Genomic DNA, 23,964 nt, shown 5'->3' with positions numbered 1-23,964 from the left:
CTCTGCTGGACTGGTTTTGGTGGTTGTTCACTATGACATACATAAAATGTAAAATTGTGGGAAGAAGTCAGGGGATTCTTGTCTACACTGTGAGAGTAGATCAGTCTCAATCCATTCGTAGTAATGTAGAATGAAATGAAATAATAAAAAAATAGCATGGTATTTGAAATCGGCATGACCACAGACAATCTGCCAAAATGTGTACTACTAAGAATGCAAATTAAACCATGTAATCTTAAGTTGCATCATAAACCAAATGAGACTGCTGTTTCAAATTTTTTTTAAAGTTTTTTATTGTTGTTGCTGCTGTTGTTGTTTGTTTGTTTTTACATTCTCTCTGAAACTCTTTGTAAAAATACCTTCAACTTCAGGAGTTAAGGTGAAGTCAGGTCCCAAGAAATGGCTAAATCCAGCAGGCAGAATAACATTGGTTATTTTAATGGGAGAGGCTTTAACGTGGCAGAGGGATCCACCGTCTGTAGGAGAGCTGGTAACAGGCACGAGCTACATAATAAAATAAAACAGTTAAGAGCATCTTACCACTGAAGTGGAGATAAATAGGCATCCTTATCACAAGATCCACTACACAATGAACTTAAAAACTTTTACATGCTTGCCTCAGCTCAGGATTGGTAACTCTGTAAATAGGGACGGAGTAGAGCCCTGCCCGCACAGGGCTGACACCCCTCAGATATTATATATGGTCTGCTTTTTCAGACTACCTTATCCTCATCACTAGGAGCCAGTGCTGGATGGCCCATCCTACTCCCAGAGCTCTTAACAGGGAAGAACAAAGCCGTGAATTCGAGAATGTGTTTCCTTTGTAACGGTTCTTTTTCTTTCTTCAAATATGTATTTTTTACTTTGTGTGTATGAGTGTCTCGCTTGCTTGCATGTATGTATGTGCACCAATGCATGCTGGTGCCAGCAGAGGTCAAAAGAAAGTCGTGAACCCTTTGGACCTATAGACAGGTATAAGCCACCACGTGGGTGCTGGGAATGGAACCGCTTTCTCCATAAATGTATGGCTGCTCTATTTCCTCAGGGCTGTGAGCTTGTTTAAAGAGATGAAGTCTGAACATATGGTTTGACTTATTTAGAGATACAGGCCTTTGCTATTTGTGGGAAGTAACCAGCTTGACTTTAGCAAGCACTACCCAGAGTGCAGCTTTGAGTGGGTACCTAGGCTCTTTACGAATGCCATGCAGTCCTCAGTGGCCCGACAGCTCATTCATGGGAGTCCCTTTCTGTCACTAACTCGACATGCTGTCAACTTTTCTATTAAAGCCAAACCCCTAAAATGTTGAGGTGTAAGTGTTTAGACTATACTTCTTCACCCTTCTGCTGTTAAAAAGAAAGAGCCACAACCAAAATAAAGAAATTTGAACTGAGAAACTTGAAATCTTTTCTATTCTTGTTTATTCTAAATAGCTAAAAGAAATAATAGCTCAGGTTTGTTCTAGCCATGAAAGTAAGAATAATTATTGAATTTTAAAATACATTTTTTGTAAGACAAATATTTTAAATACTTCATTTATTTTGCTGGGTATAGATGGATCAAAAATAATTTTAAATAAGATGTTTGTTTATGTAACAAAAGTAGATAGTTAATTTATTTTTTATAGCACTATTCAAAAGGCAAGAATAGTTATGTTGAATAAATCATTATAATGTTAGAGTAGTGGAAAATAGAAATTCATGAGAGAAAATACACAAGTAAACACTAATGAAATGTAATGCTGAAGGTTGAGTCTACATATTTTTTGATAGACTAAGCCAATTTCAAAATTATATATTAAGAAAAGGGTGTCTTAAAGTTATTGTAAGTGATGATTTGCTTTAGCACTATGACGTTAAAATAGAGCTTACACATTTTGACTAAACAATAGTTCTTCCACGCGTCCCTACGGAACCTCACATCGCAGTGTGGTAGAAGCATCTTTCCCACAGATGTCACTAGCCTCCTCTCTAAGCCTATGAAGACCTTACCTTACATGGCAAAGGAGCTTGCAGGTGTGACTGAGGTAAGGACTTTGAAGTGGGGAGATTACTCTGGATTATCTAAAAAGAGGGAGACAGAGGGTCAGGGTGTGAAAAAGAGCTGTGAGGATGGAAGCAGAAGGGGGAGGGAGACTACTGCTGGCTGAGGGCAAGGAGCCGAGGTCGAGGTCGGCTAGAAGCCCGGAAGAAGGCAACCTGAGTTCCTTTCCAGAGCTTCCAGAGGGAACACAGTCCAGGCCATGCTTCCGTCTAAGACCCCGGCTCAGATTTCTGAATTCCCAGGCTGTGAGGCAGTGAATTTGTGATGATTTGAGGCAAGAACAATAGGAAACTATTTCACGGGGCATGTGCTTTTTCAATAGGTGGCTTGAAGATCAAGAAAGAGGGCTTAATCACTGGACTAAATTTCACCTTTTGAAAGAGTGGAGCCTACGGCAGGAATTTGAGAACATGGTAGTAGACAGTACTGTTAGCTACATTGGTTGTTAGAATTCGAAGTTAGAACTTCAAGGTTTTTTGACCTATAGCTCAATCCCTTTTTTTAAAACTATTTTTTTATTAACACTGAATAATTATGAGCCTCAAGGTCCCTACATGTCTAACTCTAACTTGTTCTAGAAATACCTTTATCAAAATATATCAAGATTAATTTTTAAAAATTGGAGTTAAAAAGTCAAGGAGTCAATAAACATTGCAAGTAGGGGTAAAGTTGTTTCTGGGTGGTAGGACACTTGCCTAGCATGACCTGTGTTTGTCCCTCAGCACCACAAAAAAGAAAAAAAACCAATATAATTCATATTTATCTTTTAACAAAATTTCAAATGTGCATATGTTTGATGAAGAAGAAATCTCCGCCTCTTTGGAGGCAAGCTCTCAGGTAGTCCATGCCAAGGATGACTTTGAACTTCTGATCTTCCTGTCTCCCAAGGGCTATGGCCATAGGTGTGCTCCACCATGCCTGGTGAAGGTCATCTTCTAAGCGAGGGTCTATGACTGACATTGTGCTTGTGTGTGTGTGTGTGTGTGTGTGTGTGTGTGTGTGTGTGTGTGTGATTATTCTTTATCTAGACTTTCCAAAGTATTGAATTTGGTTTTCATAAGAACATAGAAATCATAATTTAAAGTTTGAACTTGTGTTTCATCTGTTGACTTAATATAAACCCCACAGCAGGTTTTTGAAGAAACAAAGCCATCTCTCTAGGAGTGTGTGACTCTACTGCTGACGGGAGAAGTGAAGGAGGAGAGTTGAGTAGGATCAGAAGGGCCTGAGGAGAACCTGTCCATCAGCACATATTCATCCTGGAGGTGAGCAAGAGTCCAGCAGGAGGGCATCTGTCTGGAACAACCTCACCTGTTTCTCTCTCTCTGGCTCAACAGGATTTCTCTGATACCCTGGCTGTCCTGGAACTCACTCTGTAGACCAGGCTGGCCATGAACTCAGAGATCCTCTTACCTCTGCCTCCCAAGTGAAGATCCTGTTCTTAATGAAACCTTGGATCCTTGACTCCAATGTCCTTGGATTTTTGCTTCTAGTTACATTAAAGGTTCAATTATACCTCCTCCCCCACATGCTCCAGGTCTTTGTAACATCTCTTTGATTGTCTTACAAGTTTCAACTGGTTCCCCTCCCTCCTCCATTTCTTCTTCAAACTTTGCAAAGGTTCAGCTCTGATAATTCTATGTGTTTGTTAAGAAGCATCATCCTTCTGTGTTAACTTTGGTCTTTAGAGGATAATCATGAGCAAATAGAAGTGGCTACTGATTAAATTCCTAAAGAGCCCGTTTTTATTGTTTCTTCATTCTATAATTTTGTTCCTGTCATTTGTAAGAGCCCAGCACTCTTACAAATCTATAAGAATAGCAGCACATATCTCTATTAGGTGAACTACACAGCCCAGAAAGTTGAGATCAAAATGCCCCTTCTTCCTTTCTGCCTAAAGTGAAGCAATTTTATGGTTAGTTCTATAAAAATGGCACATCCCAGTTTCTTACCTTCTAGTATCATCTGAGCACTGAACAAACAAATATTAAATAATCTGTCTTATATTAATGCATTATTAGGAAAAAGAGCTGTCTTTGATAGTAGTCACTAAGTAAATACTATAATTTACAAAACCACATATGCCTAAACATTTAAGTCAAAATGTACATGGTATAATGTTCATTTACAATAATCTATAATAAATGGAAAAGTGTAAATAGCGTAGTTACCAAATTTTTCTTTGCTTGTAGTTCAGAGAAATGAAACTCAGCCTTTGCCCTATCATCTGCATTTATAGGGATTCCATCCAACATCTGTAAATTAGGCAGGCGGAATATGACCACATGGCGGTGTACCATTTTTCTACAAATCTAAAGAAGGGTAAAATAATAGTTTATTCCCCAAATCCCTTTCATTAAAAAAACATTAACCTTAAAAAGAAGGCAGTTTGGGAAAGAACATAAAGATGATGCATAACAGCTGCCTTCAATCTCAGCACTTGAGAGGCAGAGGCTGACGGATCTCTGATTCTGAGACCAGCCTGGGCTACGTAGTGAGTTCCAGGACAGTCAGGGCTGCACAGAGAAACCCTGTCTTAAATAAAACCACAAAACCAAAACCAAACCAACCAAACAAACAATATTAGATGCTACAGGTAGAAACTTTTTCCTGGAAGGTTTCTCAATCCTCTGCGATGTCCAGTGAAAATAGAAAATATTTTTAAACTAAGGCTCCTCTTAAGAGGTTTAACCTCTCTCCTCTGCTTCTTCCTCTTTTTCTTCCCCCTCCCCTTGTCTTTCATCACCCCCTCCATGGATCCCGGGCTGGTCTGAACCAACAGTCCTCTGGCCTCAACCTCCGGGTGCTGGAATCACAGGTGTGTGCCACCAGAGTCACAGGTGTGTGGCACCAGAATCACAGGTGTGTGCCACCAGAATCACAGGTGTGTGCCACCAGAATCACAGGTGTGTGGCACCAGAATCACAGGTGTGTGCCACCAGAATCACAGGTGTGTGCCACCAGAATCACAGGTGTGTGCCACCAGAATCACAGGTGTGTGCCACCAGAATCACAGGTGTGTAGCACCAGAATCACAGGTGTGTGCCACCAGAATCACAGGTGTGTAGCACCAGAATCACAGGTGTGTGCCACCAGAATCACAGGTGTGTGGCACCAGAGTCACAGGTGTGTGCCACCACACTCAGACTGCCATCCCTCTTAAGTCTGTAGCATTGCCCATTAGCTAGGGAAAATCTCAGCTTATGGGTAGAACTCTATGAAAGTTCATTTATAAAGAATTAGTTTACGTGAGATTTTCCAAAAGGCCCTATCCCAGTTAATTCAACATCTTCTGGTCGGTATGATTGGTCTTTTCAAAGCGTTAACCTGCCTTAAAAATATTGCATATATGCAAAAAAAAAGGTAGATGGAAAGACTTCAGTAGAGTGGTCTGTTGGTGTTGACTTTAGAATGCTCTGCTGGCTAGGATGGCTCTTGCTTGGGGTTTGGGACCCGGACCTGGGAACGTGCTTATTATTCCTTGGATGATAACGGTAGGTGACTAAGTCTTGATAATTACTAAAAATAGTAGGATTTATACTCAACTCTTTCCCATATGGAATTTGGAATTGCAGTTCCTGACTGGGAAAGGGTGCCCATGTCATCAGTTATTGGAATGCTGAGTCTCTAAGGGGCTCCCTTGAATAAAAACATAACACAGAAGAGATGCCATCTTTGTGGCTGAGTGAAGAGTGTGCTCTGTGTCCCCTGCCATGGGACAGAAAGCACAAAGAAGAAGAACACATACAGAAACTTCCAGACTCGACTTTTCTCTTCCTCATGTCCTGTGGTTGTGCATCCTTACTCTGCCATTATAACCAGTCTTGATTGTGTGTCCTAACTATGGCATTGCTACTGATCTTAGTCATAAGGAAAACATGATGCTGACTGAGTCTCTCTAGAAAATCTCTGAAATGGTGGTGATCATGGGGACCCCTAATATAGAGAGTGTACAGCACTGTCTGTAATAGCAAAGAACAGCAAACTCTTGGAGACGGATGACTAAGCTGGGTCTGGTGGCTCATGCTGTCATCGTAGCCCTCTGGAGGTTAAAGCAGGAAGACTGCCATGAGTTGGAGGTCAGCTTGGTTCCTACAGTAAGTTCCAGAGCAAGCTAAAATAGAAAAAAGAAAAAAACCAGAAAGGAAACTGGACAAACTGTTTGAAATGAATGTGGTAGGGGTGTGCTCAGTGATGGAGAAAGACCTCTAACACATATAACAGCCAAACTAACCACTGGCCACATTCTAGGTTACAGAGCACTTTTCTTAAATATCAAAGAATATAGAGCCTGCTTCATCTGACTGAAATACTCCAAAACTGGAGGAAAATGATGAAGATACAACTAGGAACAAGAAAAAAATAGATTTAAAATGAATAAAAAATGTATGCACAGCCCTCAATAATTTACATATGAAAATGAAGTCTTTTGAAGAGTAGAAGATTTTGAGATATGAGGATTAATAAAAGCAACATACATAAAAACTTTCAGGACATTGTTGGAGCAGCACTGTGTAACCTACAACTTACTGATTAGAAATATATTGAAAATTAATATTAAGTTAAAATGATTAAGATTGAGAAATGTGAAAAGTAAAACTTTTTTTGAAAAATTTCAAGAAACAAAAAGAAGAACATGATAAAGAATAGATGCTGATGAACTAGAAAGCAAACAATGCCCTTGATAAGGAAAACTACGGTGTTCTAAAGAAGTAAGCGAGGCTCCAGCAAGATTTATCAAGAATAAAATGCAAAGGCAAAAATTGACAACCTTAGGTATAGAGGGGTGACAAAATAGGTACAGTGGAGAATTAAAAGGACATCACGAGCTTACTGTGATAGCAATACATTAAAGTCTAAAGAACAATATCTAGGAAAATTTAACTTCCCAATGTGAGCTTCTGAGGAAGTAGAAAATATGATGGGATTTATACTCATGGAGGAATTTGAGTAAGCAAGTTAAAGTCTGGCTTATAAAAAAACTGGAGTCAAGCTGTTTTAGAGATAAGGTCCAGTTATTTTTCAAGGACCATATGGGTCTTTAAACTATTCATAGACTAGGAATAGAAGGAGTGCTCCCAAATAAATGTTATAAAGCAAAAGACATTATGCAAGATTTAAAAGTATGGTATAAAAAGACAGAATCATAGCTTTTATCTACATAGATGCAGATATGCTACATCAAATACTATCAGATTGAATCCAGTAAGATATAAATTATATTCATACCAAGAATTTAAGGGTAGAGTACTCTATTAAGTGTGTTAATGCAATTTTTTTTTTTTTTTTTTTGGTTTTTTGAGACAGGGTTTCGCTGTGTGTCTTTCCTGGAACTCACTCTATAGCCCAGGCTGGTCTCGAACTCACAGAAATCCACCTGCCTCTGCCTCCTGAGTGCTGGGATTAAAGGCGTGCGCCACCACTGCCTGGCTGCAATTAACTCTTAATGGTCGGAGTGCCTAAGAAAAATCCTCAGGCCAAAGCTGCTGTAGTTATTATTCAATTTCTGGCATAATACAATGTTTCAAATTTTATATCTTTGTAGAATTTATTTGTATGTCTAATCCTGGCATTCTTTTGCTCCTTGGCTCTGCATGAGCTAACTTTTCTAACAAAGGAAGGTTCTGACACCTCATTCTTTTATCTTTCCACACCATTCCTTGTCCATCAGTAAAAGTCCCTGTGTAGGGCAGAGGTAACTTCAGCTAATCTAACTTTCTTGCTGTGTATGCCACGTAATTGCCTTAGCATATAGTAGGAGGAGTCTTGTAATCTGATCTGCGGCTAACCCTGCTAGCCTACCAAATCTTGTTGACCTTATAGGTTTACTTTGTTTTGATTATCTTGTTACTGAGTAAGTACAGGGGCAGATGTTTCAAGAACATCTCATAGCCTCATAAAGAGACCTCTGGCTTCTTTATGTGTGTCACAACATCAAGGCCTAAGGAAGACCTTCAAGTAGATAAGGATATCTCCCTAAAAGCTGGAGAGGCAGTATACTCAGGACTTCCGGCGGGGGGTGGGGGAGAGTAGAAGCAGTACTCCTGGGAGAAGGCATAAATGATTCTTAAGAGATTTCCCATCCCCCAATATCCCCAATTGCATAAATATTAAAAATTCCCCAAGTATGCAACGTGTGGAGATGAAAACCAAAAGTGGCAGGGCAGCCCCCATGCGGCTCAGCTTGGCTGGATCTTTGTCAAGCAGCTGTGTGCTGGCTTTATGACTTTTACCATTCCCACCAGATATGGCTGTGCCAAGCTCTCTCCTCCCACACAGAGAGGTTTCCACCAGGGGTTTCCTGGTCCTCTGCAATCAGACTACATACTTCTGTCATCTATCAGCATGTCTATTCGGTATTTTCAAGGCAGGCATCCAGCCTGACCTGATCACTGCCATCTTGTGTCATGACCCCTGCAAGAGTTCCCAAGCAGTCCTGACCCATTTCCCCACAAAGTTTCCCAGCACTATACATTTAAAAAAAAAGAAAAACAAAACCCAAAAATATTAGAGCATTGTGTGAAGCTTTCTGACTGGGTCTGAATGCCACCTCCAACAGGAATGAACCTGACCTCTTTGATCCTAGCTTGAAATGAACCATTCTGGCATAGACAAAAGACCCTTTGTCCTAACCATCATATAACCCTCCCTCTCTGACTCACAGTCCTGCTGCCCTTGACGGCCTTCTGTGAAACCTGGACCTGTCTGCCCCGTGGCCTTTTCAGTCTTACACCTTCTGCTGTCTGTTCTTTTTGCTGGATTTTCCTGGAACACTCGGCACACTACACATCACACCATCGCTTGGTTGCCACGTTTCCCAGTTCGCTTAGAAGTTAAACGGGCACGGGTGCTAGTTATTGGATCCCTTCAAAGACTCCAATGAGAAAAGGACAAACGTCTCCCAAATTAACTTAAAACAAGTGCAATTCAAATTAAAACATCAACAAACTTTTCCCTTAACTTAATTTGCTTCCTAAAATTCACAGGAAAGTGAAAGGGTCAAGAATAGTGAAGACAGTGGAGAAATTGAAGGATCTAATTAGAAAGAAGAGACAGAAGAGGAGATAAGGAAAAACATTCTCCAAGAATTGAGACAACACAAAATGTTAGTAAGTACTCAGCATCATATCACGGGCACAGCACAGGCAGGTAAGCCAAGGGTGCAGTGCAGAATGGGGCGCACACATGCTTACACTTGACAGCAATGGCTGGCAGGGCAGTCAGGTGGAGACAAGACTAAGCCCGCACTGTGCTGTGTTAACTAGCTATGTGTGCAGAAATAGAAAAAGCAAATCACGTTCTCATATCTTATAAAATTTACATATGACAATTGGGAACTTACTAAGTTTTAAAGGTAAATACTCACTGGATTGCCATAGACAGTAAGCTCTCTGAGAGAAGGGATGACATCAAGTTTTTCCAATTCTGTGATTTCCTGTGTAAAAGGTAAGGAATTATCATTTGGTTGGCTTACATCTCCTAACGTAAACCTTTCTGAAGTAGTTTTATGCAAGTTTTAGATTTCAAGTAGCTCCACTTGGATCCTCTGAGTGAACCCAAGTGAAGACCGTAGACTCCCAACACATGACTTGCAAAGATAACACTGTGACGTGGAAAATGAGCCACACAGCAGAACTCGCAAAAGAACAGCAAACTTTCTAGAAGAGTTATAAGCCACCCTAGGGCTCAGATGATGACCTTAATAACAGAAGAATGTGTGATACTGGCTATACTCTGATACACTAGCTGTGAAAGACAGAACAGATTTCAGCTGCTTCTCTGGTGAAATGTTTTGCCCTCCACAATGCCTAGGACTATTTATTAGTATCCACTTAACATCACTGTAAATTTCTAATAGTGTAGCTTTGGCAAAATTTTTATAAATGCTTATTTTTATTTAATGTGTATGTATTTTGCCTTCATTGTATGCTCAGATAACTTTAGAAGTAATGGAGAATCTGGATGTCAGACAGAGGAATCACCTAGCCATGGGGATCGAATGGGACTGTGAAGCTGAAATCTTTGTTTGTGTTGCAATGATTCTTAGACCCAACACAATAGGCCACACTTTTCTCAGTCTACATTGTTGGACATATTGGGGAGGTAAGTCAAAAGCTCCACACCATAGCCTATAGGTCCATGAGAGACCACATCTACCTCTTATCTGAAGTACTCATGCTTCGTTAATTTTTAATAGGTTTTTCTCTTGTCCTATCATTCTTGGCTAACCCAGACATTGTATTCTGACTGCTCACTTGTAGAATTAATGCTTGTATCAGACTGGCCAAATTGGTATGAATGCGGAGACGAAGTCTCTCCTCAAAAGAAAATCTGAATGGACAGCCAAGGTTTTGAAAGAACATGGTTTCAGAAGAATTCAACTAGGTTTCCAACTCACTCTTACTCCCCAGCCTTTATCTTCTCCTCCAGTTAACTGTGTATGGTCACATGAAGGTACAATAACACCAACCATCAATGTAAGTTCAATGGTAAAACAACCCATCTAAACTCACTGATGAATACCATAAGAGTAAAAATAAAAGGCTAAAATTTTTCAACAACCACTAAGGCTCAGTTATTCCTTCAGTGATACATGAATAGTCTCCTGTGATTTGTCACGGGTTACCATATAGTTGTATTACATTTGACAGGAAACCCCACTAAGCATGATTCTGTTCAAGTTGCTGAGGAGGGTGCTATCATACCAAGCTCATCTACCATCTCCTCCATCCCTTGTGGGGAGCAGGGTGTCGACAGGTGAGCAGGGACATCCTGAGGAGAAGCTGGTCACCTGGACTAAGCTCCTTTAAGCAAACTGTTAACTGAGTGTCCCGGCAAACAGAGCAATGGCCTTTTCCAGGAAGCTTCTTACCTGTGGCATTCTCTTAACAGATCTCTCTGGATGAAGACTGCTTAGAGTCAACTAAGCTGGAATCTATGGAATTACAGGCCATGGCCTCTAATAAGATGCTTAAGTATAAAATGGAAATGTTTCACTCTGAGACCAATCCACAAAGTCTTTCTGAGATAGATAGCCTGTGTGGTGTGGGAAAAAGGAAACCAATCAGATGTTCAAGGCGTCAAGTATTAATGATTGAACTGATAAGCAAAGCTCATGGAGGTTTTGTTTGTTTTTGCTGGGCTTTTCAGGCCAAGGCTTTGGGCATGCTGCACACACGCTCTACCACAGAATTGCTCCCCCAGTTCTAAGTCTCTTTGCTAAGCTCACTTACTGTTGCCAGATTATTTCCATAGACTATCAATTTTTCCAACTTTTATTTCTCCTAAACAAAGTGTTGGAAAGCTCACTGCCAGTTTGGATAGGCTTTCCTCAGACTGGTGTTTGAATCTGGATAACTCAGCTATATGCTATTTTTCTCAGTATGTGTGTTTCTTACTTGCTAAGTTAAAAGAGACATCACTCATGATTTTCTTCTAATCTTGGAAAGAAATTTCATATTATCCCCGAAAAGACTTAATGAACTGTAGCAAATAGAGCCGCAGACAAATATTTGTCAAGTGTCTGGTGTCTGCCATGTACCATGTACCATACTGACATAAATATGGACAAGATGGACAGGTCCTGCTCGTGCAGGGGGAGTGTACAGTTCAGCCTGTCTTTGAAGCTGCCTCAGAAGTGTGGATAGTGTAGGGCGGTGGTGGCGCATGCCTTTAATCCCAGCACTCGGGAGGTAGAGGCAGGCGGATCTTTGTGAGTTTGAAGCCAGCCTGGTCTACAGAGTGAGATCCAAGAAAGGCACAAAGCTACACAGAGAAACCCTGTCTCGTAAAACCAAAAAAAAGAAAAAGAAAAAAAGAAGTGTGGCTAGCAGAAGCAGCATGGGCAAAAGTAGGTATATAGGTCATTATCAAAATGCTGATACAAACACCAACTCTCGTACCTGTATACAACCTCAGGACACAGTCTAAGAAGGCCCAGTTGGTGCTGCACTTTAAAAGTAGCAGCTGAATTTCAAGGACATAAAACAAGGTACTAGCTACGGAAGACATGAGTGGGAAGAGCTGTAGTGTAAAAGCCAGGTCAGTGAGATAGATGTGAATGCCAAGTAGACCAAGGACACAAGGCGGAGTGAATGGGCTACAGGAAGGCTTCAGCTGAGCCTCAGAGACTGCCTAGACCAAGAGCATTGAGGACTAAGTGCAAACTGTGAGAGAGGATTGGCAAGACCAGCTTTAGAACCGAACTAAAGTAAACTAACATCAGTGGGTGGGTGCATATTCTCTGGGTCATCAGTCTAGACATGGTGAGTACAGGACATGCCTTGTGATATGTCTGAGATAGATAGACTTGACCAACAGCAGTCACAACACTCTCACTGGTGTACTTGGGAGCTTTATGTTCACATCACAGGGGATTTCAACTACATAAACCTCGAAACGACAACACCCCCAAAGACTGTTACCTGGATTTTATTATATCCTAGGAAGAGTTTCTCCAGTTTGACCAAAGACTGCAACTTGCCCAGCTCTCTCAGTCTGTTTTCCTCTAGATGAAGGGTCAGCAGGGAACTCGGCTTGGCGAAAGCGCTGTCATTAAATGCTCGGATGCGGTTATGGTCGACAACCAGCTCCTGAAGGACGATCAAGTTGTCCAGCCCTTCCACCTGGCTGATCTCGTTTCCTAAACAGTTACGACATGCTGCATGAGCCCCGACTTCCAGAATCAAAGTCTATGTAACCATCTTTATTTAAGTATTTATCAAACGATTTCTAAAACTAAAAAAGAACATTTATATTTATGTCTCAAAATTGTAACACAAACTGGTCTTTCCCTAACCTCTAATGAGCAGCCTTTCCCCAAAAAACTATCTAGCCTTAGCAATCTGTTAATTCAGTTACAAAATAATCTTGGACTAGTTTTCTTCTCTTCTTGATATATCTAATTAGTCACTTAATCCTAATATTTACTCCTTTACAAGTGACTTTTAGACTTACCATTTCTATTGGTATCACTGTGGGCCAGGTCATTATTGGTATATGTTAATGCAACTCTGAATCTAAACTGCATATGCTTTAGAGTCAGATAGACCTAAATACCATAACACATTGGTGCAAACTTGGGTACATTATTCAACCACATTGAACCTCAATTATTTCTTCTTCCCCACCCCAGGTGTCCAACATCAGGGAAATAGCTAAGAAAGTATGATGGATAAATATACAATAGATTTTTTCAGTCATAAAGAAAACAATATTATACTCTTTGCAAGAGAATGCATACAGCTGGATATAATCACATTAATCAGATTAAGGTAGTCTCAGAAAACAAACTTCATATAGGAAGTGGAACTATCTAAGGGAACAAAGGGGACTGACTGAAGAGGGCGAAGGGGGAGGCAAGGGAGGCAGAGAATACACTCAGCCTACAACATACAGTTGTATGAAAGTGTCCCTATATAATAGTACCAGGTACAATGAGTATATGCAATCAATTGTTTAAAACAATCTTATTTGATAAATTTATGTTGTCAGTGATCATTAGAGTAGTTGATAATGCTTACACTTGCTTGTTAAAGCAAGATGATAATCCAGTCAGTTTACAGGATTTATGAACAGCATGTCTTACTCACCCTGTAGAAAGAGGAATTTTAAGTTTCTTAGTCTGTTAAGTTGTAGCTGGACTAAGTTACAAATTCCATTGTATCCCAAATGAAGAACCTCTAAACTTTGCATTATTGGAGGCAAATTTTCATTGCTTATTGAATCTCTGAAACACACAGTTATACTTGAGGTCATTAACTTGATTTGAAAGCAATTTTATCATAAAAGAAGGTCTGAAGTGTACTTACTACAAAGTGAAAATAAGATAAAAATTTGTATGAACTTTTGATATATGATAGTTGAGTAGTGCTTTTTATAATAATAATAATTTTTATCTCTTTAAAATGTTTATAGGGCAAATAATAAAGTACAGAAAGCCACAATGAAAAGTGAAGTCAATACAATCAGGCGAGAAAAAGAAAAATGTTGTATTCCATTAGAAAGGAATAAGTAGACTTACCTTTATTCTCAAAGGACATAATTCCTGTATGTATTGAACTCTAACAGATCTACCAAAAACGCTAATTGAGCTAAAAATGACTTCATCCAAGCTACAAGATCAAATAATAAAAATGTTCTGAAGTTCCAGTGCCAATAAAAAATTTAAAAAATTAAGAAAACAGTTCTTACACTTTTTACAATACTGTAAGAGAAAATAATTTCAGAACATTTTAGAATAAATTCCAAAAAAGAAGCACAAAGTTTATATATAGGTAAATACACGCAAGTGAATGAAACCAATAAAGGTATCAGTAAGTAAAAAAATTATTTCATGTTTGTGGATTATAAGTCAGAATATTATTAAGATGGCAATTCTTTCAAATTGATGAGTAGATTAAATACAATCTCTATCAAAAGTTTTCTAGGAGAAAACAAACTGTCTTAAAATTTAAAAAGAACTCAAAGAACTCTGAACATCCAAAACAATATTGAAAAGAATAAGCTAGGTGGTTTACACTCTTATAGTGTATGTACTGAAACAGTACACAGCAGGGTAGTGAAATTAATCACTGGCCCCTGCAGTGACAAGGGGCAGGTCTCAAAGGCAAGCTAAGTGAAAGGAACTAGACACAAAATGAAAGTAAAAGGAGGGCTTGGGGATGGAGGAAGTGAGCAATGGGATGGAGCAGGATATGATAATAGGGGATTGGAGATAACCAAAGTATGTTATGTACACACAGGAAATGCCATAATGAAACCCATTATTTTGTACAATTAATACATGCTAATAAAAATGAAAAAAGCATGCTGTGGGATAATGTTTTTGTACACTGGTTTAATAAAATGCTCATTGGCTAGTAGCCAGGCAGGAGGTATAGGTGGGATAAGCAGATAAGGAGAATTCTGGGAAGAGGAAGGCTGAGTCAGGAGACGTCCAGGGAGCAGCATGTAATGGTACACAGGTAAAGCCACAGAGCACGTGGCGACATAAAGATTAACAGAAATGGGCTGAGTTTAAATGTAAGAGCTAGTCGGTGGTAGGACTGAGCTAATGGCCGAGCAGTTTTAATTAATATAAGCCTGTGTGTGTTTACTTGGGTCTGAGTGGCTGCAGACTGCCGGGACACAGGAAAACTTCCAGCTACAAAAGTACTTACCATGTAATTCCAATCTTACACAATTCTAGAAAAAGGCAAAGTTACAGGGAAAGAAAGCAGATCAGTGGCCATTGCCAAAGGCTGGGATATGGGGGAGGGGGTTGCAAAGAAAAATAAGGGTGTTTTGAGGGGCAGTTACTTCACACTGTGGTGTCAGCTGTGGTTACAGGGATCAATACATTTGTCAAAAATCATTAAATGGCACACCGAAGGTGGTAACTTTGTTATATGCAAATTACCTCAATAAAGATGGCAAACACAAGGAATGTCCTTCATCGAGAAAAATGAAAATAAAAATATTTTGACTTGGTGATATACACATTTCACATACACATGCACACACATCTCTGTCAGTCTGTCCATCTATCTATCTGTCCATCTGTCTATCTGTCTAGCCACCCATCCATCCTTTTATAGATGTATAGGAAAGCAAGAGATATGTCTTGATCTTCACAAGTGATATCTTTCCCATTAATGTTAGAATTGGGGGAAAATGACAGACTCCCTTTTTATTCGTGAAGTTTATTTTTTTGGCATATAGTTTGTTAAAATAATTCTTAAAATCAGCCAAATATGTGTATTAGATTGTGTTACTTCTTTGGTTGTTTTGAAGTGTGACAAACTAGAGAATTTTAGAACGTACTTGTTTAGTTTTGAGGCTCCTTGCTGTCCGTAGCCACTTGAAGGCACTTTCTGGTAGAGTAGCTGTCTGTTGCTTAAGTGAGTCTGAGGTTTCAGTCTAGGTATGATTGATTCAATATGATTATAGTTGAGGCATAAGACCTACAGAAAGAACATCTTATTAATCAAATGTCCATGAAACATTGAAATGGTATGACTGATACTTGGAATAGAGAACATAATTCATAATATATTACTGTGAAAAATAAAATAATTTATCCCAAAGTATTTAGATTTAGCTTGGAATGTGTTTTTAACAACCTTACATGTTGGGGAATCACTACAAATAAAATATCCAAGATACTAGCCAGCCATTCAGCTTTCTCAATGTGCACTCCTGGTTTGTCTAAGCCTGATACAGATGAATAATTACTAAGGAAGTATTTTTGGTCTGTGTTTAGATGCTGAGAATCCCCTCATTCTCAACTTCATTTCTTAAGTGCTCACTAGAGACATGGCCTCGCATCCCATCTCCTAACTGAAGAGTGAGATCTGTTTGTAAGTCGATGATGTAAGATAGATTGTTAAAAAATAAAAACCCTGGAAGGTAAGACTACGACTTTTTCTTGATTAGTGAGAAACAAAATAAAATACAATTGAGGGAATAATTTCGACACCTTAATAAGGAAATACATTTTAGTGTAAAATGAAGATTAAAACTTGTGCTGAAGTCTGTGAGAGCAAAGACAGTTTTGCAGCAACATGCCTTCACGTTGGGCAGGTAGATGAGGCCGCTGAAGGAGGTGAGGTTGTTGTTCTGCAGGTTCACGTTGCACACGTTCCTAAAGTGGTCCACTGGAATCAGATCCACAGTCCTGAGTTAGAAAGCAAACACAGTCATTATTTTAACGGGACAGGGTGAGCTCCCCATAAACGACTCCTAAGTTCTATGCAACATCAAATATTGGAAATCCATGTCCAACTAAGTGTATATTTTTGTTGCACAGGTATGAAGAAAACGACATAGAAATTTGATTACTTAAAAAAAATACCATCTCTGTAACCATTAAGCGATTACTGTAGAAGACACTTATACAATAAACATTTCCAGTTGATTCACAAATTAACATACAAGTTCATGAAATCACAGCAGACTTGATCAAGTAAGTCTATCAAGTACGTAAGATAACCAGGTCGTAAGCATCCATGGACATATGTGAAGTAGGCGGTTTCTGAAGTCAAGAAGTGACAGGAGTGGACGGGAAGGAGACAGTAGTAAGGGCATCGAAACCAGACTTTTCTGAGATCTGTGGAAGACCTGCAAAGCATTGGTTTCAACACTCAATTGAGAATGGCGATTACAGCCCATGGTCCTTGAGAGGCTTTGGAGATCCACATGCCAGACAAGTTGGAGCCTGAACATAACAGTTCCACATTCATATTCTGTCATGCATCTAAGGATCCCATTAGAACTAACAAGATACAATTAAAAGTGTTAACAGGTTTTTGTTTTTTTGTTTGTTTGTTTGTTTGTTTTTGCTAATTTTGATTTTCATGATTTTCTTCAGATGTAGTTACGTTTTTTGCTATTCCTTAAAAAAAAAAAAAACAAAAAAAAACAATATATAAGTAGTAAACCTAATATGACTAGTGGTAAAAGAAATAGGCGAAACAAAATCAGATGAAAAACAAACCCAAATTTTTTAATCGTAATTTCTGATAATAAAAATTATTGCATCATTTCAAGTGGTGTCTAAGATAGACTAGGATAATTACTGAGTATATTTGGAAAGGAGAGTCAGACAATGTGGTGATAATTATACTTGTAATTATAATGACAAATAGACACACTAAAGCGATTGTACCTGATGGATGATGAAGTCCAGTTTAGTTCTTGCATTTGGACAAAGTTTGAGTGGCCTTGGCGTTCAGCAATCATGTCAGACGTAAGCCTACCACCAAACAAATCTTTTGCATTCTCGATCTCCGGAGGTTCCTTGAAGGACATTGAGAAAGTGATGACCTCTCTTACAGATGACCCCTGGTTACAGATATAAATGACCTAGACACACTTACTCTCTTCAATAGAAACAGCTACTTCTACCCACCTAGGACACTGGATAGGTAAAACGCACACAAGATGACCAGGGCCCTAGGGACCTTGGGGCCTGAGGAATGACACCTTGATTTTGTTTTTTGCCTCATATATGTCCGATTGGGTGCTGGGGAGCCAGAAAATAAAAGAAAGCCCATAACCATCTAATTTTCTCTAGTCAGCAGACAAGCAGAGGGGGGCCTGGCATGACAATAACTGTGAAACTTTTAGATACTGATAGACCTGTTCCATCCAAGCACCAGGAAGTAAACTGGGCCGGACCACCAAGTACATACAGAACGGGCTGCTCAGTACTGCCAGCCCACTACTGCCAGCCGACAGAAGACATTCCTTAGCTTTCCTTGTCAAAGGAGAGACTGAACCTGCATGCCCTCCCAGCACAATGCAACCCCCAGAAAACAACAACGGACCAAACCAAACCAACTTTCACCACCAAGTGTTTGTTACTGGGGACCACATGGTGGGGGCTGAACTGGGTTGCCACTACTGTCTATCATAACAGGGGTCCCTGTGGAGTATTAACCAGGCATTCCTGTCTCTCACAGCCAGGATGAATCCCTGGAGGCCCACGGAGACTGTAACAAGGTAACTATCCTAGCCACACGGAATCAATGGAGACTTGCTGGAAAGCTGGAACTCCTACTCTGGCCTTGGCATTAAGAAACTGCACACTTCAGGCTGGATCTCTGACTCCCGCCTGACAGCAGCCAAGGGGTGCCCCCATCTCCCCACTGGTCAGGGGAGGGCTGCTGAGACACGTCATCTCTGCTCTGCTGCAGACCCAAAATTGCCCACTGAATAATAGAAAAGTCTTCTCTCATCATATTAAAAACCAAGAAAGCTCTCAGTGTGAAAAGACAATCAGCAGATCCTCCGGAATGGCATAGATATGAGTCATTACTGACAACCGGACCTCACAAAAATGCTTCAGCAGTTATGAATGCACTTGCATCAAATGAAAACACAAACTATCAGCAAGGAAATAAAATAGAAGATAGGAAAAAGAATGAAACCAACTTTAATACTGAAAAACACCATAGCCAGGCAGTTATCCCAGGGCAGTAATTTATCAGTCTGTTAGATAAAACTGATAAGACATTCGCTCCACATTTACCTACCCTCCCTTTCTTAGATTCCTAACTCACAAAGACTTCATATTTGAAACGAGAATAAATATTCTTCGCTCAAGATGATTTTTTGCAAGCTAGAAATACGTATGAAGATGGAATAAAATGAAATTCCAGCTACCTAGACAGCGCCTTAGTTCTTCATAGACTATGTATGACCTCCCTTAGTTAAAATAGATATCAATAAAGACCTGCCTAACTTGAAAGAAGCCGTGTGGTATCTCTGAGCTGCTGTGTGCCTCCTGCTTTCATCTGCGCCATTCCTGGTCCACTCACACCTCAGAATCCTCCAGGGATCTGCTGCCCTTAGCATCCCTCTGCACCCTCTTTTCACTGCTTTTTTTCCCTCCTTTTTCTAAGATTCCTAAGCAAAATATTAAAGCCTTATTCAGACTTCCTTGCATTCTCTATTCTCTTTCTTTAGACGGTTTAACTATCTGCTCTCTTCAAACTATTTCTAAATCTAAAAAAAAAAAAAAATGTGAAAGAAATTTCCATATCCAAAGTTAGTCCCATGATTTCAACTGCCTGCATTATATTTCTAGTCAGATAAGCTAAGGTCTCATGAAATGCGGTATGTCTAAAAGTGGCCATCTCCTCCCCCAAAGCTGCTTTTCTTCTGCTCAGATTGCACTATGAGGTCTTTGGCTACAGTCATCTCGGAGAACATCAGGGCTCTGTTGAGGCTCATTAGGGGAAAGCTATTTCCTCCTGGTCAAAAGCATGGAATCTACCTCTGGCCTGAGTGGAGACATGAGATACCATTATTTCCTCCCCTAAGAGCTAATTCATCTGGTCCTGTCAGTAGCTGTTCCAAGAGAATCATCCCTCAGGTAGGTTTATTCACTTAAAGCCACTCTAAAGAGTTGGGAAGAATAATTATCCCCTTGAGATAATGTACTTTTCCTCAGGAAATATCATCCTCAGTGCAGTTACTCCCGGACCCACCACCATGTTGATCTTTTAAGGTCTATCCATCAGAAAAGTGAAACTTTCTCTTTTACTTTTCTATCACTTTCTTTTTCTTTTTTCTTTTTTGGTTTTTCGAGACAGGGTTTCTCTGTGTAGCTTTGCGCCTTTCCTGGAACTCGCTCTGGAGACCAGGCTGGCCTTGAACTCACAAAGATCCGCCTGCCTCTGCCTCCTAAGTGCTGGGATTAAAGGCGTGCACCACCACCGCCCGGCTTCTCTCACTTTCTTTTGGATACTAACCAAAGCTTAAGTATGTTTCTCTGGCATTTTGGGTTTTCTTAGCCACGGTCTGAAGCTGCTGTCACGTGACTGGCTGCTGACCTCCATTGCTGAACTTGTCGACCTAACTCAGAAGGCGTGGCTTTCTTTCTTCCTCCATTTCATAAGCCTCCCGCTGGCTGCCGAGATCTATAATCTGCTTGCTATGTTGTTTTCTCTTCAACGTTAGTAATGTTGACCTTGAGCTTCTTGTGAGTCTCTTTTAAAATTCTTTTTGGAAGGCTAAGAACCCAAAGAGGTGACCCCAACTTCCCCCATAACACTTTTTATTGTAGTTGCGGACTTTGTAGACGCCTTTCCGTGTTTGCTGCCCAGGAGTAATAAATTCTGTTAATTTCCTCTAGTGATTCTCTCAAGTTTCAGCTTTCTGTTTCTGTTTGTTTGTTTGTTTACTTTTTGAGACAGGTCTCTTTACATAGCCCTGGCTACCCTGGAACTCACTATGTCAACCAGGCTGGCCTCTAGCTCACAGCCATCTGCCTGCCTCTGCCTCCCCCAAGCTCCATGTAACAGGATAAGTGCTTGACAAGCATGGGAAGAACACAGTTCCTAGTGTGATGTTACCTAGTGTTCATCAAACAAAAATGTGCATCAGATATTCTAGAAAATTGAGAGACAACTCTTGATGGTTTAGCACTCTGAAACACTTTGAAAAGATTACTAATCCTAGCCCCACATTTTTCAGGGTTCCACTGAATAAAGCATCATCATTCCAATAAATGCAGATTCTCCAGAACTGTGTATGCTGGGCTTATTCAGTCACTAGCTTTCACTAGGGTAGACTTGTTATGTATAGTCTTGCATAAGTAATACTGCATCGCTCTAAATGGGCCGGAGCTCTTACTCCTCTTATTCACAGGCCCTCGTTTGAAAGGTGTCATGAGAAAATACTTCTAGAGATAAATGCAGGGGGGAAAGTCTTGTTCTAGTCACTGACGATGGGTATTTGTAAATATTTCTCTTCTCACTTTAGCATCTCAAAAGCTCAGAGCCAATTTTATGATTCAATAATAGACACTTATAGGGTTTTGTATTCTCCCTGTCCCTAATTCTAGTTTTTATCTTTTTAATTTATGCTGTTCTTAGTCTTGATATTCACTATTTATTATTTATTCTTTTATTGTTTTCTTATATGTTATGTTTCCTATAAGCTGTTATATGACCTTTATAGAATGGAGTATGTCAAAAATCTATGAATTAATAATGGAACATGAAGAATGGGATGGAGAATTGGACTTCAAATTAAAGGGAATGGGAATGCACTGAATATTTTTCAGAAGAGTGATTATATATCCAGAACCATATATTAAGAACTTTCATCTAATAGCAGTATTTATGAAAGTAGAGGAAATAACTTTTTTTAAGTTACTAAGATATTGCAGGATCAAAATAATGAGAAACTGAGCAGAAGGAGGTGACTCAGAAAGCTGGCTGGGTGTGGGGATGCACATCTTCATCCTAGCTCAGCGCCTTATGGGGTCTCTGCCTGCTGAACCCACTCTTCACTTTTGAGGCACTGAATTCACTGAACGAAAAGGTAAGCACCCTCTTTCTTCTCTGTCTCGTGTAAGACGATTAAGAATTGGCCAGGTGAGAGAACTGTGAAATCCTGATCCCAAAAGAGCATTGGGGATGTAGATTTTAATGAGCATGGTGAAGTTTAGTATAATACCAGAGATAAAGCAATATTCAAGATGCTTATGACCTATGGGTATGCAAATACATGCACTGTGGATCAAATGTTATGATTCACAAAAACAACTTACAATTGAGATTCCATCCAAGGCCTTCAGTTCCGGAAGATGAAATATTACAAACAACCGGTAGTTTTCTTGGTTCCATATGATAATGTTTCCATACATGTCTAGAATGACCAAGTTGCATAAACCCTAGATAATAAGGATACATTCAATTTATGTATATATATATTTATATGCAAATCACACTTTAGCAAGTTATTTTTCCAGGGGTTAGACAACCTTGAATTTTAATATTTCAATTATCTATAATTTAATAGAATTTGAGTGTTTTTAATTATTCTTTAAGCACAAGGGTTTCCCTTTAGATCAGTAAGATGTAATTGTATGCAACATTTCTGTGGTCTATGCTATATATCATGATCCCTTTTAGGATATTGGTATTAGAGTATTATCATTGGCAAAGGTGTAGAGAAAATGTTCATATATTTAAAGCTATATACCTTAGTCATGGAGTAATGGCCTATGAGGTGGTATGTTTATGTATTCACTATGTAAAGGGGATGAGAAACAATGTCACTTGAAAAGAAGACCATCTTGAAGTGCATCATCAGCTCTCTGAAAAGTTCAGGACAACCAATCTTATGGGAAAATTTGTTTTTACAGTAAAGGAATGGCCCCCAGTAGGTATGGGAGGAGGAAATGAAGCTTTTCAATACCATGGTGGGCTTGTTTTCTGCTGACACTGTTGGTACCCAGGCTGCCTCTGTAGCTTTAGAAATATATTGGGGAAGAGGGTGGAGAGAAGGCTGAATTTAGGGAAAGACTGATACAAATTGTTGGAAGGAAATACTGTCACAGCAAACGAACCAATGTGTCACGCATAGGAAGTGGCCAGGAACTGAAGAGACAATGAAGTCACACATTGCATTTGAAGCTAATTCCTTCAGTAAAGCCTGTTATACACTAGTCTTGAGTTAGTAGTTTCTTTAGGAAAGTTAAAGAGATCAAATGTGATATAGCTCATGATAGCATGCTTGCCTAGCATGCTTGAGGCCCTGAGTTTGATCCTCAGCCCAGTACTAGAAAAACAAAAACAAAACAAAACAAAATCCAATAAACAAATAAACAAAACTGGCCAGAAAAGTTCAGAGAGATAAAATACCATAGACAGTTATGGAGAACTTGTACTGAGAACAGAACTGTTGCAGAATGCCTGGTTTGGGAACCTTTAGCACTGCTAAAGAAAACATTTGTCTTAGTTAGGTTACTGTTGCTGCGATGAAACACCATGACCCAGAGCAACTTGGGGAGGAAAGGGTGTAGTGGCTTACATATCCCAAGTCACAGTCCATTGAGGGAAACCAAGGCAGGAACTCACACAGGGCAGGAACCTGGAGGCAGGAGCGGATGCAGAGGCCATGGAAGGGTGCTGCTTACTCGCTTGCTCCTCATGTCTTTCTCAGCCTGCTTTCTCATAGCACCCAGGACCACCAGTCCAGCAGTGGCCCCACCCACAAAGTGTTGGGCCCTCCCACACTTATTATTAAGTAAAAATGCCTTACAGGCTTGCCTACAGCCTAATTTTATAGAGGCAATTTTTCAGTTGAAGTCCCTCTTCTCAGATGACTACAGCTTGTGTTAAGTTGACATAAAACTAGTCAGTACAGAAAATATGGGTTCTTATATTTGAGCATGAAGATGAGATTGATTTCAAATTACTTCGGAGCCATGACAAAAACAAACAGAACAAAAACTAGTGTGGTTCTCAAATCAAAACAGACATGTAGATTAGTGGACCAGATCAGAAGACCCAAGAACATGTCAGCGCAGATGCAGCACAGCCTTCTGGATCCGACAGATAGAAACATTATATGCTGGGTAGAATGACTTCTTTAATATGTAGTGCTGGGAAAACCGGACACCCATATGAATGTAGAAGAGCAAAATT

General features: G+C 39.8%; 1 protein-coding gene across 6 annotated transcripts in view; it reads right to left on the bottom strand.

The window, feature by feature from the left end:
- Positions 1-268: 268 nt before the first annotated feature.
- Positions 269-23,964, bottom strand: part of Lrrc9 (leucine rich repeat containing 9) — a 76,940-nt gene continuing 53,244 nt past the window's right edge. For 4 of the 6 annotated variants that reach the window (XM_037210611.1, XM_037210613.1, XM_037210612.1 and 1 more), the window contains exons 23-32: positions 22,083-22,205; positions 17,688-17,818; positions 16,589-16,697; positions 15,845-15,984; positions 13,633-13,769; positions 12,466-12,683; positions 9,408-9,476; positions 4,213-4,353; positions 1,990-2,061; positions 269-504 (exon numbers count right to left, since the gene is read on the bottom strand). In XM_037210611.1, coding sequence (XP_037066506.1) covers positions 292-504; positions 1,990-2,061; positions 4,213-4,353; positions 9,408-9,476; positions 12,466-12,683; positions 13,633-13,769; positions 15,845-15,984; positions 16,589-16,697; positions 17,688-17,818; positions 22,083-22,205 — 1,353 coding nt within the window. In that variant the 3' untranslated portion in view covers positions 269-291. The remainder of the gene's footprint in view (positions 505-1,989; positions 2,062-4,212; positions 4,354-9,407; positions 9,477-12,465; positions 12,684-13,632; positions 13,770-15,844; positions 15,985-16,588; positions 16,698-17,687; positions 17,819-22,082; positions 22,206-23,964) is intronic. The other 2 variants (XM_037210615.1, XM_028858249.2) reach the window with 1 other exon arrangement.

This window comes from Peromyscus leucopus, chromosome 14 (assembly GCF_004664715.2).
Source record: "Peromyscus leucopus breed LL Stock chromosome 14, UCI_PerLeu_2.1, whole genome shotgun sequence".
Classification (NCBI taxonomy): Eukaryota; Metazoa; Chordata; class Mammalia; order Rodentia; family Cricetidae; genus Peromyscus; species Peromyscus leucopus.
The sequence above is the reverse complement of the archived record's forward strand: the minus strand, read 5'-3'. Positions and strand labels throughout refer to the sequence as shown.